The 17,543-nt window shown below is 39.4% G+C and overlaps 1 protein-coding gene across 7 annotated transcripts in view; it reads right to left on the reverse strand.

Moving 5' to 3' along the window:
- TTYH3 (tweety family member 3) overlaps positions 1-17,543 on the reverse strand; it is an 87,547-nt gene that overhangs the window by 26,690 nt on the left and 43,314 nt on the right. For all 7 annotated transcript variants that reach the window (XR_011921677.1, XM_072417781.1, XM_072417780.1 and 4 more), the window contains exons 3-7: positions 16,836-16,947; positions 13,161-13,381; positions 10,877-10,972; positions 6,577-6,649; positions 5,515-5,590 (exon numbers count right to left, since the gene is read on the reverse strand). Coding sequence is in view for 6 of the 7 variants with exons in the window: in XM_072417781.1 (XP_072273882.1) it covers positions 5,515-5,590; positions 6,577-6,649; positions 10,877-10,972; positions 13,161-13,381; positions 16,836-16,947 (578 nt within the window). In the remaining variant the exon portion in view is untranslated. The remainder of the gene's footprint in view (positions 1-5,514; positions 5,591-6,576; positions 6,650-10,876; positions 10,973-13,160; positions 13,382-16,835; positions 16,948-17,543) is intronic.

Raw genomic sequence — 17,543 nt, forward strand, 5'->3', positions numbered from 1 at the left:
GGGGATTTTAGTGTAGGCGAAAAAATACGGGGTTGTCCAAAAGAGCAAAAATATTTAGTGCGAGAAATTACGGGCTTAGCGGTTAGGGGGTTAAAGAGAACCCGTCAGCAATGTTATATTTGGTAATGTTTTGCATAGGTCTGCAAAAAGTCCGCTATAATTACCATAATTGCAAGCCAGGAAACCTTATGTGCACCTCTCTGGTACTAGTTTCACTTTGTTACTAATGGACTGGTTTTTGGCCAAAGTCTGTTGCAAAAAATACCTGTTGATCCTACCAGAAGTCTTGTCACCTCCTGGGCTCCTATCAAGGTTATGAAAAACAGGTAATGGGGAGGTGTTTGGAGTTCCGTCCTTTGGTAACCACACTTCTTCATTAATAGGGAGTTAATAGGACAGGAAGTATGTTACTGAAGGAAATAAAGGAGGGGGCCTGGAAAGGGAAAACTAACAAGCCACCACCTCTAATGACCAGTAAAATGCAATAGATTTCATTTTTATTGTTAGTGATAGATGCACCTTAAGGATCGAGCCCTACCATCTGCCATTCACCTTGTCCAATACATAAGCCTCACTGGAGAGTAGAAATGCTGCACAATAGCTGTGGCATGTTGATTCTTATATCATCCTGCAAGAAGAGTCATTCTAATTGAAAATAACAGACTCTATACAGTCCCTAATGATGTTAGACACCCATAATGCTCCTGGTAGCCCAAGACCATGTGCAGTTTGCAAAAGTTATCACATTTACGGCACATAAATACTTTCCTTCTTTAAAATAACAAAGTGATATAGTTCATGCAAAAATGTCCCCAAAGGATTTCAAAGAATTGTAATGACAGGTCGACTTTAAACGTGACCACACATGAGGTTTTGCAGAAGCCACACTTTTTACTATTTAATATAGCGTTAAGTACACCTACAGCCATCCTGGTAAATATTCCCCTCCCAACATCTCAATGAAGACACCTCTAAATATTTCATGTCTCTCCGGAGACCCGGACGCCTGTGTGTGGACGGCAGATCAGAGCACGCACACAGCTCCTGAAAGCAGCCTATGGAAGCTGACAGATGTTCTCTATAATTCATTACGCTACTCCAAGGCTGCTCCCACCAGCTGTTCATCTTCTCAGCACATCTTTCCTGTACGTCTCCTGCTCAACTGAGCCATTAAACAGTAATTAGCCGGGCCGCCCGACCGGTGCTTACCATTTACCGGATCATGTGCTCGGTGTGGTCAAGTGCTTCTCTGGCAGTAAAATAGATGGTCCGTTCTATCTTAGGTCATCCTTACGTGAAGATGTTAATGCTGAGACTTCATGTGGCCAATGCCATTAAAACATTATGAAAATGGAATGTCTAGTGCAGATTTTGAAAGCATCTTTGAAAGCTTTATAGAAGACAGTGTACTAAGGGAATGCAAACAAAGCGGAAATTACAGAAGGTCCTTGTGAAGATAAAGCAGCCAAGACGGCCCATGGATCAGCCAGGCTGTGGTACTATCTTCTGCTTTGACATTGCGTGCCATAGAAGTGGCAGCACAAGCATGCAGAAGATCTCTTGGGGATATGTGCTATCTTGGAATGTCAGCTATGATTATCTGAACTATCTGATGGTGGGGGAATACGTTTTGTTAGATTGGTAGACAACTTAATAATTTGCAATATGTTCTTTATATTTTATTTATTTTTGGACTATAAGAAAACACAAAATACCACAATGGTTCTGATTTATTAAAGTTCTCCAAGACTGGAGAAGATAGACCATCACAGGTGATCCAGCAAGGCCCAAAATGTACATTGCCTTTACATGCCTTTTGTATTTTAATTCCACATATGAACCATAAAAGTGATGTGTAACACAAATGTTATTTTCAAAGCAGATAGGCACATAACAGTTATGTTGGCACGCCATTAAACCGTGCACCATTTCTGATTTATGCAATAAAACATAATCACTAGAAAGATAACCGGGTTAAGTGACAGCTTTGACAGTAGGTAGAGGAAACTGATCCTCTTATCCCCCTTAATGGAAGCTTCCCTGTAACCCAGCTGAACCCAAGCATCAGGCTGTAATCTGTGTTAATGTTCGCAGGGCAGCAGCTGTAGGAGGCCAGAGGTCAGCCAGTAAAATGTGTGAAGGGGAGACGGGAAATCACAAATCCAGGCGTATTTATCAGTCATCTCTAGGGCAGATAAAGCTGCCGTTTCCTTTATAATAACCAGCATTGCGTTATTCAGCAAGCTACAGCCACTTCTAGCTTTTCCAGCCTTGCTTACATGAAATATCCTAAAACATCCTGAGATTGTCCTAGATGTCATTTATCTCATTGTGCAGATAAACAGCATTGTGCTGTAATATTTGTTTAAATAAAATCTACAAAACCAGTATCTGATCAGCCATTAAAGAGCCCAGCTAGTAGATGAGGTTGTATGTTTAACTCATTGACTGTATGGTAAGTATATGACATGCCATGACGTGCAATGTAGAAATTTAGGTGAGCAGCCAAAAAGCTGAACTTAAATGAAACATCTCCTTACATGGAAAATGCTACCATTCTGTGACTGCTAGTTGCCTGGATGTCACCAACCCTCTGTTTTAATTATTTAGGTCACCAACCCTAATAATGAAAGCAAAGCAATTGACCTAACTCTGAATGGACTGTAGAAACCCTGGCCTAAATGTTGTGCTGTGCATCACATATATGTTGCAGGGATGCTATGAAAGCACAACAACCTCACTTTGATGGGCAAAGCACATATGCATTTTTGATCCGATGTTTACAGTACCTAAATTTACAAAATTATTATTTTTTTTTTTGTTGTTTAAAAAATATTTGACATAAAACACCATTAGCAATAGCAAGAATGCTGTGCCACTTGTCACATGTGATGGGATGCAGCAACCAATACTATGATCTTTATGGGGGCTTTTCCAGCATATACAGGGTGCAGGTCTTCTAATGGTATGACGTGGTCTGTTGTACAGCTTGAGGCTTTATTTAAGCTGATGCGACAGGTGAACTTTCAGTGTTGGTCCAGCAGTAACGGCATAGTAACAATGGGCAAACTATAAAATACAGCAACCCGCTGCACTGTTACTAATTATCATAAGATTATATACTGTACATACCACATACCAGAGTATACCTACATACCAGAGTATACCACACTAATCCATGAACACCCCTTGGTTTTTGCACTTATAAGCATATCAAACCTATCACAGATTCCTGGACACACAGTCACACTACACTTCCCAATGATCGCTGTACGCTAAGGCACACCACACTATCCTTGCACACACAGGCACAACACACTTCCTGTTAGCCGCACACCTAGACTTGCAACACTAGCCACTGCTCCCTGCAAACCTCGACACCACAATACTGTTCTCTGCATGCCACATGCCTAGGCTTCTTACACACACCTGTGAATGCCACACGGGACCTCCCACTCACTATTATTTTCTGCAAACCTAGGCACACAATGTTCTGTGCACACCTAGACATGACACCTTTACCATGGATATCTGCACACCTAGGCACACAATGGTCCCTGCAGTAAAGCACACCAAACTAACCACTGCTCTATGGACACTTAAGGTGCGTACACACTTCCAATTTTTATCGTTCCAATCGAACGACGAACGATCGATTGGGCAAAAAATCGTTCGTAAAAAAGTAACCAACGACGCCGACGAACGAGGAAAGTCGCTGGAAACGAACGACCGGACCGACGGATCGGATTGGACGACGATCGTTGAACATCGTTCGTGTGTACGGTCGTTCGTTGATCGTCCATGTTCAGAGCATGCGTGATGAACGAACGTCCGTTCACTTTCCTGTCGTGCACATAGTTCCTCTATCGCTCAAACGATCGTATCTATTGTGTGTACAATATCTACGAACGATCGTGTCGTTAACTCTGTGTGCAGGATCGGTGCTATACGATCGTTCGTATATATCGTGCATGAACGTTCGTCGTTCGTTTTCCAACGATAATAATTGGAAGTGTGTACGTAGCTTTAGCCACTTGGCAAAGCAGTGCTTGAGCTTTTATCAAGCAAAGATTTGCACCAAAGGCCACTGGAAACCAGAAGGGACAGGTGACATGCCTTTTACAATAACCCATTTTACCTAACTGAAGAAAGAAACTGGCATCCCAGCCTTCCTTGTGTGTGCTAGGGATAAATGAACTCCCCTGAACCTATGCAGGAGTTTCGTCATCCCAGCAAGGCCAATCAAGATGGCCAAATAAACTTTATGGGAAAAAGAGAAAGGAACAAGGCGACCTCCTGCCATGGAGTGAGGATAGTTAAGTCATTTGAGTTTCCTAAAATGACAACCCAGATTCTTCTCTCTCCAATCATGGCCAGAGTAACCCTCAGTGCCCAAGCTTATACATAGTATTTATAAAATATCAATGGATAAAGGAGTATAAATGGTTAAAAAGCGTGCTGCATATCTATAATGTACAGTATATAATCTTATGATAATTAGTAACAGTGCAGTGGGTTGCTGTATTCTATTTGTTTGCCCATTGTTACGATGCCGTTACTGCTGGACCAACACTGAAAGTTCACCTGTCACATCAGCTTAAATAAAGCCTCAAGCTGTACAACAGACCACGTCATACCATAAAGAAGTCCTGCTTCCCTGCACCCTCTATGTGCCGGAAAAGCCCCCATAAAGATCATAGATAAAAGCTGTCTTCCTCAATGTCAGGATTTGCAAAGGGTTAGGCAAGAGGTTCCTGATCACAAAGCACAGTACTGTTGGAGGGCAAGGGTGCTAAAAGGAGAATGTGGCACTGGAGGGTCTTATACAGTTGGAGGTTTATTTTGATTTTACAACATGTGACAGCTTAGGTTTAACTCCTGCTTTGCTAGATGATTTCAATATTTTTAGACTATTCATGAATTATCTATAGAATATACAGCATACAATATAGGAATGTTTGCTCAGATGGTATATATTTTTGCCATTTAGAATAATAAGGTGGATTTATTATAATGATACCATTCTATCCCTATACCTCCAACGCAAACCAATAATTTTCAATCACAAGATTAGCATAGTTCATGTAGAATTATAAGAAAATTGTTTATTAGTGGCTGTCAATAACTACCTAGTTCTAATTGCCCAAAATTTGCCGCACAATTATTTCAGTATTGGGCTGGCAGCACCAAATGAAGCCACCCAACCAATTCTTATAGGTCTTATAGTTCACTGGTGAGTTTTGCAGCAGTTTGTGTCTTTGTTCCTGACCATGAGATCATAGCGAATTAAAGACGAGTGAGCTTGCTAGGAGTTCCTTGTCAGTGGAACCTATGCAAATATCACACCCACATTCAATAAACCTGCCCTTCAAATTCAAAATCCCCCAAAGCAGGGGCAGTGTGGAGGTACGGTGATTGGGATAAACAAATGCCTTTCTGTTTATATGAAATTAATTACATATTACCATCAGATTTCTGTAATCAAATAGTAGGGAAAAGAAAAAAAAAACATACCTGCACTCAACACAGATTTTTCTTCTACTATTTTGGCCACAAAGGTGTCAGGGTCCATGCAGAAATCACTGCAGCCCTATAGAGAGAAAAACAACAGGTTAAAAAAAATGTCTAACAGTGGCAGTATTTCTTTGGGCAGTCAAGAAGGAGTCTCTCTGTCTTGTATTATATAAATAGGCAGGAACTAGAAATTTCTTAAACTTTTTGGGGATGGAACAAAAAAGGAGTCCAGCAGTTTAAAAGTCTCTGTAAGTTATATTATTATATGAAACAAACTTATCAATATTTGCATAACAAATATGCAAAAAACCAATCAGGTGCAGATTGTTCTAGCAAAAATACATAGAATGGCAATTGTAGTTGTAATACTTATACAGAAAGTGCAACTGTATCTGTGGCATGTATGCAAGTCTATAAATATTGGTTATTAGATGTTGTTATCGATGGAGATCGGGTTAGCAAATTGTGGCGGTTTTGTTTGGTCATTGCAGGGTGTAGTAGCATGTAAATGTATTAGTTACAATACCATAAGTATTTTTTTAATGAACGTACTTGTGTGTGTGTTATATATATATATATATATATATATATATATATATATATATATATATATATATATTACTCTTACCATATATCCTTTTATGTATAGTATTAGTTATTGCCTCTGAATGGTATAAATCAGCAAAGACCTCAGCTGTCCTAGACTTATTTGTGATTGAAAAGACCTTGTAACCAAACCTTTAGTTTTAACAGCACGCTTCCTATATGTAACATATTTTAGGGAACTTTTTTACCTGTTAAATATTCCCTTGTGTAAAAACCCTGAAACTACCGCAGGACTATGCCATCTTGGATGTCGTGGCAGCAACTCCAGCAGATCCAGAGATATCACTTACGTAACACTCTATGGTCTTATCTTTCACTCCTTCCCCAGTGGTTACATGCTATGCAAGAGGCAGGGAAGCTAAGCCAACATGTGCACATTGTAAATAAATATGTGGAGGACATAAAATTTTAGTTTTAGTTAAAATTACCCATCCAGTGATGAAGCATTGTACTCACCACAGCCACTGCAAGCTCCACACCCATGGATGCCCAGCTGATAATCAGTGCCATGACGCCGAGGAAACATACACTGCAGGAATAAATATTAAAAACAGATCATTACAAAACTGTATCAGATGATATATTTATAAATAAAAATTAGGATTTGGGGTTAGAATTTTCTATCTTTCAGATTTATCCCTGCTACCTCATAAGAAGACTCTGTGCTCTGTACTTTCAGATTTATCCCTGCTACCTCATAAGAAGACTGTGCTCTGTATATAACATGTTACCAGCATGAATTTTACCTGTATATCTATCTGCTTGGATGTATTCAGCTTTAAAAAAATAACCTTATAAATTGGTTGATCACTGTAAACTTTTTTAAAGTTAAATGTCCACAGCAGACACTGCAGAAAGACACTGACAATGGAATTCCCATTATTTTTATTAGTTAGAAAGCATCTTCTATGTGCACCCAAAATTATTTTTACGTTAAAGGTAAACTCTGTCCAAAAAGATTTTTCCCTTGCAGTTATTTACCTCTTTTAGTTTTAAAGCTAAACAACACCGTCTGCCACTCCCCAGACTAGTGAGAGACTCAATAGCCAAATCTGCATCAAGTCGTGAAATATGACCCATAGGACAAGCTGAAGTTTATTTATTTTCTTTCCTAAATGAAGGTGGAGTAGTAAAATAGGCGCAAAGGGCTAGGTGATGCAGAATGTGATGCAGCCGGGATTTAGGGCAGGCTTCACTGACTTGATGAAACTTTTGTTTGCCTATACAACTGAGCCAGACTGGAGATTAAACTGGAGTTCAGTTTTAATAAATGGATATCCTACCCAAATGCTAGGGCTGAACTTTGTGCAACTTCTTTCGCATTATGTAAGTTGGGTGGATCAGTTCCCATTCACCCCCGCTCTTTGCCTCGTGTTACTTGCACGCTGTGGAAGCCTTCATGCAGGCACCCAAGATTCAACAAAAGGCTAAAGACACTTCAAAGTACTGCTAGGCTGTCACTGAATTTGTAATGAGGATTATGCATTTTCAAGAGCTTTAAGCTCAAAGCCAAGTTGAAAAAAGATCCTCAAAGCTTCAGGGCAAAGGTAAACCTGGGCTACAGGGACTTACAGTTTAAGTTCTGACTTCACCGGGGCAGGGAAAAAGTACAGTGTAAAGATGTAATACTCTATGCTAAGAGAAAGTTGTATTAAAGTGCAACTCCAGGTACAAACTAGATCTTCAGAAGAAATCCTGTTCTTGACTTTAATGATGTTGTTTCAGAAAAGGGGCGAATTCTTTAGAAGCACTTTGGAAACCCATTTCATGACACTTTGTACCACCATTCAATTTAAAAATATCTGTCTTGACAAAGGGATTTAAGAAGAGACAAAAATGAGAACAGGAGATATCCCCTGTGGGTTTTTTGCCAAAAAGTATTCATTCTTTAGGGTAAAGCATCATTCACTACACTTCCAATGAACCTAGGCTTTCATGTAACTGAACCCACCATGCAAATGGACATAGAGGCCCTGATTTATTAAAGCTCTCCAAGGCTGGAGAAAATACACTTTTTATCAGTGAAGCTGGGTGATTCAGCAAACCTGGAATGGATCTGGTCCAGAATTGAAAACATTTGCTAACAAATAGCTAATTACTTTAGGAAATCCATTCCAGGTTTGCTGGATCACCCGTGTTCACTGATGAAAGTGTATTCTCTTTAGCCTTGGGGATCTTTAATAAATCAGGACCAGAAGGAGAAGCCTGAATAAGAAAGAGAAGACCTGAATAAGGACTTCAAGAGCCTGACAGCAGCTATATTTAGGGACTGCTTACATTTAAAAACCCATTTATTATTGTATTTGTGAATAAAGAGCAGATTGTGTTTAATAATGTGTTGTGTATATTTGCCGAGCGTTTGGCATTCTAAGCATTGTAGCTAACTACAAGACCTTCAGAGTTGGTGGTGACACCAGCGGTGGCAGGGGAACTTCTAGTGTTGTAGTAAAGGGGATCGTAGAGTGGAGAAATGGGCTGGATAATGGAGGGTTATAGAAAAAGATTTGATACAGTAACACATGACAAAAGTTCACAAAAAGTGGACCTGAAAAGTGTACATTAAGTCTATAGAACATTTAGAAATACCTAAAAATATAGCAGATAGCTACAAATCTGCTGTGTAAGATCACCTATAGCCCAGCTTCCCTTGACTTATAGTCCTATTAATTTATAGTGCGTGATGATTGCATATTGTTCTCCTTGAGAATTTATGTACCTGAAAAATTGAAGTTCAAAGATTTTCCTGCTTCATTTATTCTGTGGATCTGTGCTAGCCCCACTTTCCATGCTGGTTCTTTATCAATAACCCATAATTCATTAAAATATTAGTCAATGGGGATAGGAGGACAGAGTAGCATTGGCATAAGAAAGGAAAGCCCTACTCTTACCTGCATGGCTTCCCCAGCTTGGAAAAAGTCTGTTACGGGGGGAAAAAATTAGCTGTAGAATGCCTACAGGACACGCTGGGGGTTTATTATGGTGGAAAATGGTAATTTGCAGGAAAGGGGTACATTTTTATGACTTGCATTTTGTTAAAATAATGACCAGGATTTCCAGGACTAGGATGTAGAAGGCCAAGCTTCATCTCCATAGGTGTTCTTCAAAACTTGTGGGGGCACACTTGGGTTGATGAATCATTTGATAAAATGGCAGGAAAGAAATGGGCCTCATTCTGTATATCAAAAACCACTCAGAATTTTTCTCTGGATCCAATAACCTGCCATGGTACCAAGCCAGATGCCTGACAATTCCATCCTCGGTTTAATCAATATGACCCATTGTATGAATTCCTGCAACAGGGGCTCTTAAAAGGAACTTCAGAGCTTGCAGTGAGAGGTGCAGGATTAGGCAGCTTAAATATATGAATTCCACCCCCCCCCCCATACACCTTTGTCCCTCCACATAATGCCTCCAATAAAAACACATTTATTACAAATGTAGGCTGCCCTCCTGGGGACCAAGCCACATTTTATGAAAAATGTTGTTACAAAAGAAAAAAGACCTGTGACCAAAAATAAATAATAAAATATAGAGGTACGGATACTGCTGCCAGCTGCTTTGTGTAACCATGGAGATCACATCAAAATCCTGGTGCCTGTAATGGCGTTTTTTACTTGCATACTTTACAACTGAGAAACCCATTCACTGCCAAAATATCCGGGGACATTATTACACCCAGGGGATTCACTGAAGATAGAAGCACTACAATAAAAAAGGCTACATACCATTACTCATAAAAGAATAACCCTTCCTAAGAAGGAAACGGTCTGTAGTACAACCAACGCCTAATTTCTAAATACGTGAATCCAAATTGTTCCCTAAAGTGGACACTATTTTCCTGCTCCAAGTAAAGGACATAATGGTAAAATAATGATGTGTTTTTGTCAACAGTTCCCCATGTTTTAAAGCCTAACTTTTCTTTATTTTTCCAATATTGTTTATATTTTCCACAAATAATTTTTCTTTGAATCAGTGTCTCAGAAATTACTGGTAGCCCCCTGGCACCTTCCTCAATTCTCTAAGCATAGGTTTTTATTAAATAAACACATTTTATTAATGCCCCACAGCCAGTAGTAAATGGAAGAATGACCCAATACTCATCTTCAGCCCAAAGCTGTCCTCCACAATACCCCTCATCCTTTCTCACATAAGCTGTCCTCCCAGCATCACATTATAATTATTAATATTATTATTATTTATAGAGGATTTATATAGTGCCAACATATTATGATGGACATTAAATAGGTGTTGACAAATGACAAGACTAACAATATACTGTGAGTAAAGAGCATTATGGGTCTTCTTCTGTCCTTATATCAATGTCAATGCAATGCACCACTGGGGACCACCCAGGTCAGGGAAGGGGCAAATAGGAGTAAAAGTGTCACCTGACTCATCAAAAAAGTTAAATATACAAAAGGGGACTGGAAGCTTAGTGCAGAAGTCTTTATAGATGCGATATAGCAGGCTGTAGGACCTCCATGGGATCCGTGCACCATCCACTGTGCAATGTGACTTGAACACGTTCTGTATGCAAGAGTCATTAAATAGAAATCTTATTCAAAGTCTGAGCCCTCAAGTCATTGTGTGAACTATGGAATGCAACATAGGTTTCAAAATCTTCTTTGGATCATATAACTGCTGTAGTTTTATTAAAATAAGCAGCATATAGTTAAGTATATAGCATATTCAGAGAAAAGAAAAGCAGAAAATACATGGACAACATATTGTTGACATGGACCAGTCAACTACTCACCTAACCAGAATGGCCTTTGAGTTCCGGATAAGACCAAAAAGCACCAGGAGGCAAATGAAAACATGAAAAAGGAGCAAACCCAGGTAACCCAGCCATCTGGAAAAAAAAGGGAGAGAGAGAGAGAGTGAGGAGCAGTTACCAGATGTTTCAGCACAATCATGGAATGATAGTCAAGTTGTCACAAATAATTTATGGTCAAGAGAGATCTTCAGATTCTTTACAGCTAAATGTTTGCTTGGTCTAGCTGACCAAGTTCAATGCCAATGATGGTAACCATCACAGCTGATACACTCTACAGATCTGATTGAAATATTTACCAATTGACACTTAGGTTGTTAAACAAAATCAAGTTGTCCACCATTGGCCTTTATACCACAGTATGTTGAAAACAGAACAAAAGGAATTCTAGTTGTACGGGTTACTGCTCTCCCATAAGTTAAGGCAAGGCAGAAAGTCTGCTTCCTGCTCACTTGATTGAATGTCACTAACAGGAGAAAAGCCAAAAAAAGCAGGGGAAAGAATATAAAACACACACTTAAATTCCGTGTTTCATAAACCATCTAATACGGGGGACCTGTTCTTGATTAAACACACCTGGTTTTATTCACTGACACCCCAGACGAAGCACTCACCCGTATCTGAAAGACCTTCCAGGGTGCTGCCATTTACTTCTGCCAAGCACTGGGGAGAGTTTGGGATTTAGTTCCAGAATTCAGCCAGAGACTACTAGCATTACTCAACTTTCCATGGTTAGTGGTCAATATAAAAAAACGGCCTCGATGTGTAGTTGTGTTTCATTAAGGCTTTGTGAGGCACAAAATGTTTCTGGATGTTAAGATTGAAATAATATGTAATACATTTTACATCTTCCTTGCTAATACAGTTTACTGATGGGGGTAAAATGCATAGATTGTATGGATCCAATATGTCTTCTTGCCACAGTGGACTCTGTACATTATTTATTGATGATCTGAATATAGTGAAAAAGGGTTATAATTGCTGTCTGTGTTCCTATTGGGAAGATCTCACCTTACGTGGTGTCCTGATAACAACAAGTTAAAGAGGATGTGATACTGATACAAGTACCCCCAATTCTCTTTTCACTTTTCTTAAAATGAAACTGTAGAATGTTATATGTAGAGTAAATTTCTCCAATAGGAACACAGACCCTTCCAACAATACCCAAAACTAGACAACTGTTGACTGGAGTTTCACTTTAATTTCCATGTCACCAAATGACACTTGTCAATATATTATTTTTTGGGCCTGTCTTATATTTATCTTAATAATTTAATTTTTTTATATTAGATGTATTGGACTACTAAGACATTGGAGACATGGTTCTATTTGAAATGATCATCTTCAGTAGCATGGGGAAATGCTGCCTTCACTGAACATTTAGGCACTTGGCGATACTGTTGACTAGAGATTTATAGTAGTAATACAGGATCACATGCTGGTAGACCATCATTAGGAGCTTTTTAGAGTAGAAACGTGTGCCAAGTTTAAATGAAAACGGAAGACTTAGCAGTCCCACTACAACAGGCCATCCCTTCCCTTCAGTATTATGCTACGAGCACCTATAGACTACATAGACAAGGGCAAAGACTGCAACACTATACTGGCTACAGTCTTGAAGTTAACTTTTAGTATTCATAGTTTTAAAGACATTTCGACTTATTTTCTAAAGGTGGTGGTGATTAAATATAAATTGTACCAGTTCTTAAAGGGACACTGTCATGAGAGATTAGTGGAGGCTGCCATTACCAAACTACCCTTTGAGAATTATAGTCTTGATGCTCTGACTTCAATGCTGCCCACAAACCCACAAAGTCACAAACCCGAAAAAAGTTAGGTATATTCTGAAACTTTTCTTTTCACAGACCGGGGTCTAGAATTTCCAGAAGTAAGACTAAAGTGGCAGCCCCCATTCTTTTCTGAGAATCCCTTTAAGGACAAGGCTCTACATTTATATCATAAGCTATGGGTAATAGCTAAAAGAAAGTTTAGGAGAATGGGGGGTGAAAATAAAGTTGCTCTGCAGGATTAGAGAGTATAGCTGCAGCTCATATTGATCAAATGCCAGTTGAGGGGATAGGGTTTTTTTCTGTAGCGAGACCTTGGAGTGGCACTAACAAAGGGAATGTTTCAAAGGCAGACTACTGGATTATAGTTTAAAAATACCTTGGAATCATGGTAAGTTTCCCACAACAGAATTATCTACAAGAAAGCCATTATGTAAATCAGTAATTCTAATAATCTATGTATGTAGAACCCAGCTCACCTGTACCAGTCATATGTGTCCACGTCCTTAGCCAGATCATCCATTGAAATGTCATTGTTCTTCCAGAATGGGATCTCAGAGGTTTGTTGGACCAGTGTGTACAGAAGAACCTGAAGTTTTTGGACGATGAGAACGTAATCTGTGTGTTTTGTAAACATGGTTTCCAGTTCTATCAGATTTGGTTCCACAGTTTGGTTTAGAGCTACGGTGGTTTCTGAGACCTGGTAAAAACACAAGCAAACAACAAGTTTTAGAGTCCAGTAACATTGTCGGCCTGTCCTAAAGCAATGTTCAACAGTTCAAGTGTAAGGCTACCTTTGTTTGTACATATGGCCATGATGTGTGATGGTGGGCATGGTAGAAAACCTGAACAGAATTGCTTTATGGAAGAATGTATTGTATATTATAGTAACAGCTGCCAATGTAAGGCTCTAGCTTGAAGGACTTTTGCAGGGTATAATGTCTGCTTCTGTGGACTTCATTTCAAGGTTGGAGAGAAAAATATCTGAATGGAGGCTGGTAGTGCTCTCAGTCATTGTATTTTGTAGTTTGTGCAGATAGCAGGCCTCTGAATCAATAGGAAATCTGCAGTAGTTAACAAATACTGTGAAGGTGGAGGAAACCAACGCTGACTTTATTAATACAAGCTTTCACATATTTGGCAAGCATGACATCCTGGCTTTACTTCCAGATGAGTCCATGACCTTAAACAAGAATGAAAACAGTGACGTCTGGTACTACTACATGGCATGTTTTTCCAGGACAGTGACTCACTAGGTAAAAACTGATGAGCATAGTTTATTGCATCATTTGTATTTGTAGAATGATACAACCAGGCTCAAAGGTTGCATCTTGTAGATCAGTTGTGTACATACAAAGCCCAACCCCATAGAAGCCATGACTTCCATGCACTGCCTTATTAATCACCCATTAGCCCGAAACAGCTGTATGCAGTTTGGAATAAACAGGTTTATAATATTAGGTTGTATTTCATTGTTTCTACATTATACACCTGTGGCTCTGAATGTAGAACTGGCCATAATGGGAGATGAACAATTTGCATCACTCTTCACTTTTACTTCTGTGTGCATGGCAGGCAGATCACAGCTAGCTAATTGGCCTAACGAGGTGCTGGACATCGCTTTCCTATGTAATTGCAGCACCTTGCTTTATATCCATCAGCCCTAATGCAAGCAAATATAATGCAAATATAAAATTTTTGTTTAGGTAAATCTTTAAAAGTCTTTAGAAGTATGCATTCTCCCATAAGTAATACCCACATGTGATTCTGAGCATCTGTTTATTAAAAGTACTAAAGTCTAATAAAAGTGATGGAAAGGCCTGATGATGGGGGGGGGGGGGTCCCTGAGACTGCAAATTAAGCAGAATCTGACTTTCTGCATTTTCTAATGCACATAGTGGGAAGCCGCCAGAGTGCACTGAATTCAGAATAGGCTATTTCAGTGCAGAAGTGGAGCTTGTACAGTTATGCAAGACTAAACGTAAGGCTGGAGGTTAGCTTTAAAAAAGGTTGGATTATATTAGCCCTGCACCAGCTGGCTACTTTTTCAGGCTTAAGGTGTGGACCAAACCATTTCCACAAGCAGAGGGGGGGAGGGATACCTCCTATGGTTCATTCAGCTGACTGCTTTAACTGCATCTCCATGTTAATGGACATCCAGACCTGTAAATTATAAATATATAAACCAGGTACCTAAAACCTAAGAGTAGCAAAGGTAAATTTGCTAGGTAACATAACAAATTTACAAGTGATACTTAATAACCTGACAACTTAAAAAAAGACATCTAAATGCATGCATAAATGTTATCTTGAATAGAATAGATCAGTGATTTTCAACCACTGTGCCGCGAGAGATCTTCAGGTGTACCATGTGAAATTATCCAATTACCATTGTTGAGTGTCTGTGCTGTACTGATTGGCAGAGTAATGTAATACCCTTCCATGTCAGAGGGTGGCAGTAGATAGCTGAATTGTCTTGTTTATTTAAGAGACAAAAAACATTTGCTAGAGTGTCATTTTTTTAACATTTGTGATTTGTGGTGTGCTGCAGGATTTTTTTCAATGTAAAAAGGTGCTGTGGCTCAAAAAAGGTTGAAAAACTCTGGAGTAGACAATGAAATGTGTAGAAAATATATAATCTGCAGAAAAGCTATTTTTTTCTGAAAAAGAGCACAAAAACTGACAGCACACTGAGTTCACAGTATTATGGTAACTTGGAAAAGCAGAAGTAGTGCAGAGTTCACAGAATTAGTAAGAAAAGCATAATCAGGAAAAACAGTATTCTGGTTTCTTGCAAAAACTGTAAAGATACTGAAACAGAAAAAGTCCCTCGTTTACAAAGATCTGAGCTGTGCCAGAAATTACCAATATTAGTTTGAGGTGCCTGTGGTGGAGGAAAGGTTTCATGTCTTGAAGCACGTCAATTCATGTTATAGGAGAGCAAACCAAACAGTTTGACTAAGTCCCAAAGAGCATGCAGCTCCGCACGTCAGTGTATGTTATTTGTGTGTTTGACAGTGCTATTGAGCATATTTTTATATAATATTTATCTTGTTTTTGTCAGTGTAACTTTACAAGATTAGGAAACAGAATTTAGGAACTTAAAAAATCCCCCACTTTGCCTAAAAGAGAAAATATACTTCTAGTATCTGCAAAAGTCAGCTTGGAGCAAACAATCCTAAAAATGTGTAATTTGTATAATTTATGGTACACTATAATACTAATACATACCATGTCCAGGGTTACAGGATCACAGGGCCCCATGGGGGGTATGTTTCTCCCTATATAGAACATGGGGTCTCCAGTTGGAGTGGAGTCCAGAAATAGTGGGGAGCAACTCAGTGAGCTCACTGCGCATGCCTGAGATTGGCACATTGTTTTTTACATTCTGGAAAAGTGCAAAAGAAGCAGCCCGAAGCCTTCTGGGAAAAGTGATGTGAGTATCCGAGGAGCTTTTGCTAAAATACAGACCATCAATCCAGCAAGTCCACTTCTTCACCAGATAATATATAAACCAGCAAGGGACTTTACATTTTTTTAGGTCTGCCTCGGGATTACATCACGGCGGCTGGCACCTTGTAAGCTACAAGATCATTTGCATCGTAGTGCTGGTTCTTAAAAAACCTCATATCTGCAAGACAGCGGGAGGCAGTGAGCAATACCATACTGCTCACTTCTTCCCGAATGTTTTCAATGGGGCTGCAGTGGATAGAAGCTTCTTGTAGCGTTTCTCAGTGGTTTACTGGAATGAGGAAGCGGTCAGTCTGAACATAGCCCTATTTTTTTTAAATTTGGATATGGCTATTATACCATTTTATTTTTTACCTTGATTGACTTGCATTGTCTTCTTTATTTAAATATAAAATAACATACGGTTCCCATCTAAGGTAAATCCAAATTCATGCAACTGGCAGCCAGATGAATCAGGAATCGGGTATATTTATATGTAGAGGAGTAGGATAACATACGCCTAAATCCACACCAGTGAAACTTTAGAAGCCTTCCCTCCCCGCGCTCCACCATTGGCCCTCCCGGGTTTATATATGTACCTCCAGCATGTATATTTTTATGACATTCCCTGGCATGCATCACATATTACACATAAAGCTGCACTGACATCACAGGCAAGGATTAGTCTATTTATTGCCACTCACCCGATCCTGGATTCCTGCCACGGTGTGGTTGACATGTCTCAGCGAATATGTCACTCTGTGGATGCCATCGCTGGTCTCCCCGTTACCATAGAAACCCACGGCGATGCCAGCACTGCAAGAGAGAAACAGAGCAGAAAGGACTTAGCATTATGTAAAATAAATAAATACGGAAATGTCGGGGACTTCTAATCTGTGCAGCCAACAGCAATGCTGCTAATTCCATGAAATAAAATCGCTGCTGTAAAGGGAATGCTGGCTGTGCAGACACGGATGTGGATGAAAGCTGGTTAGATGGACCGGGGGCGAGGGGAGGCGATGATGTGTGTGTCAGGCCAACATGGGGAGAGGAAGAAAAGATCAGAGGGATAAAAATGCAATGTTTCCATTCAAATGATTGAAAATGTTTCTTAACCCATAAAGAGACCCTGTCATCATCTCATCATCCCAAGGTTAATCTTTGTAACTACAATAAAAAAAAGTTTCTATATACAGAAAGAGCAAAAAAAAAAGGTAGATTATTCTTCCAAATGCAATAGTTCTATCGTGCTCACATTTGCTGATGAAAGAGAAATCACAACATGTTAAGAACAACTCATATCCTTTAAGTATTCACAGACACCGGTTCAGGAAAAATCTGGTCTCAGAGGAAGTGGGTTAAATGAAGATTTAATTGAGAACATCTAGTGGTGGAGTAGTAGTATTGCATGG

This window comes from Pyxicephalus adspersus, chromosome 7 (genome assembly GCF_032062135.1).
Source record: "Pyxicephalus adspersus chromosome 7, UCB_Pads_2.0, whole genome shotgun sequence".
Classification (NCBI taxonomy): domain Eukaryota; kingdom Metazoa; phylum Chordata; class Amphibia; order Anura; family Pyxicephalidae; genus Pyxicephalus; species Pyxicephalus adspersus.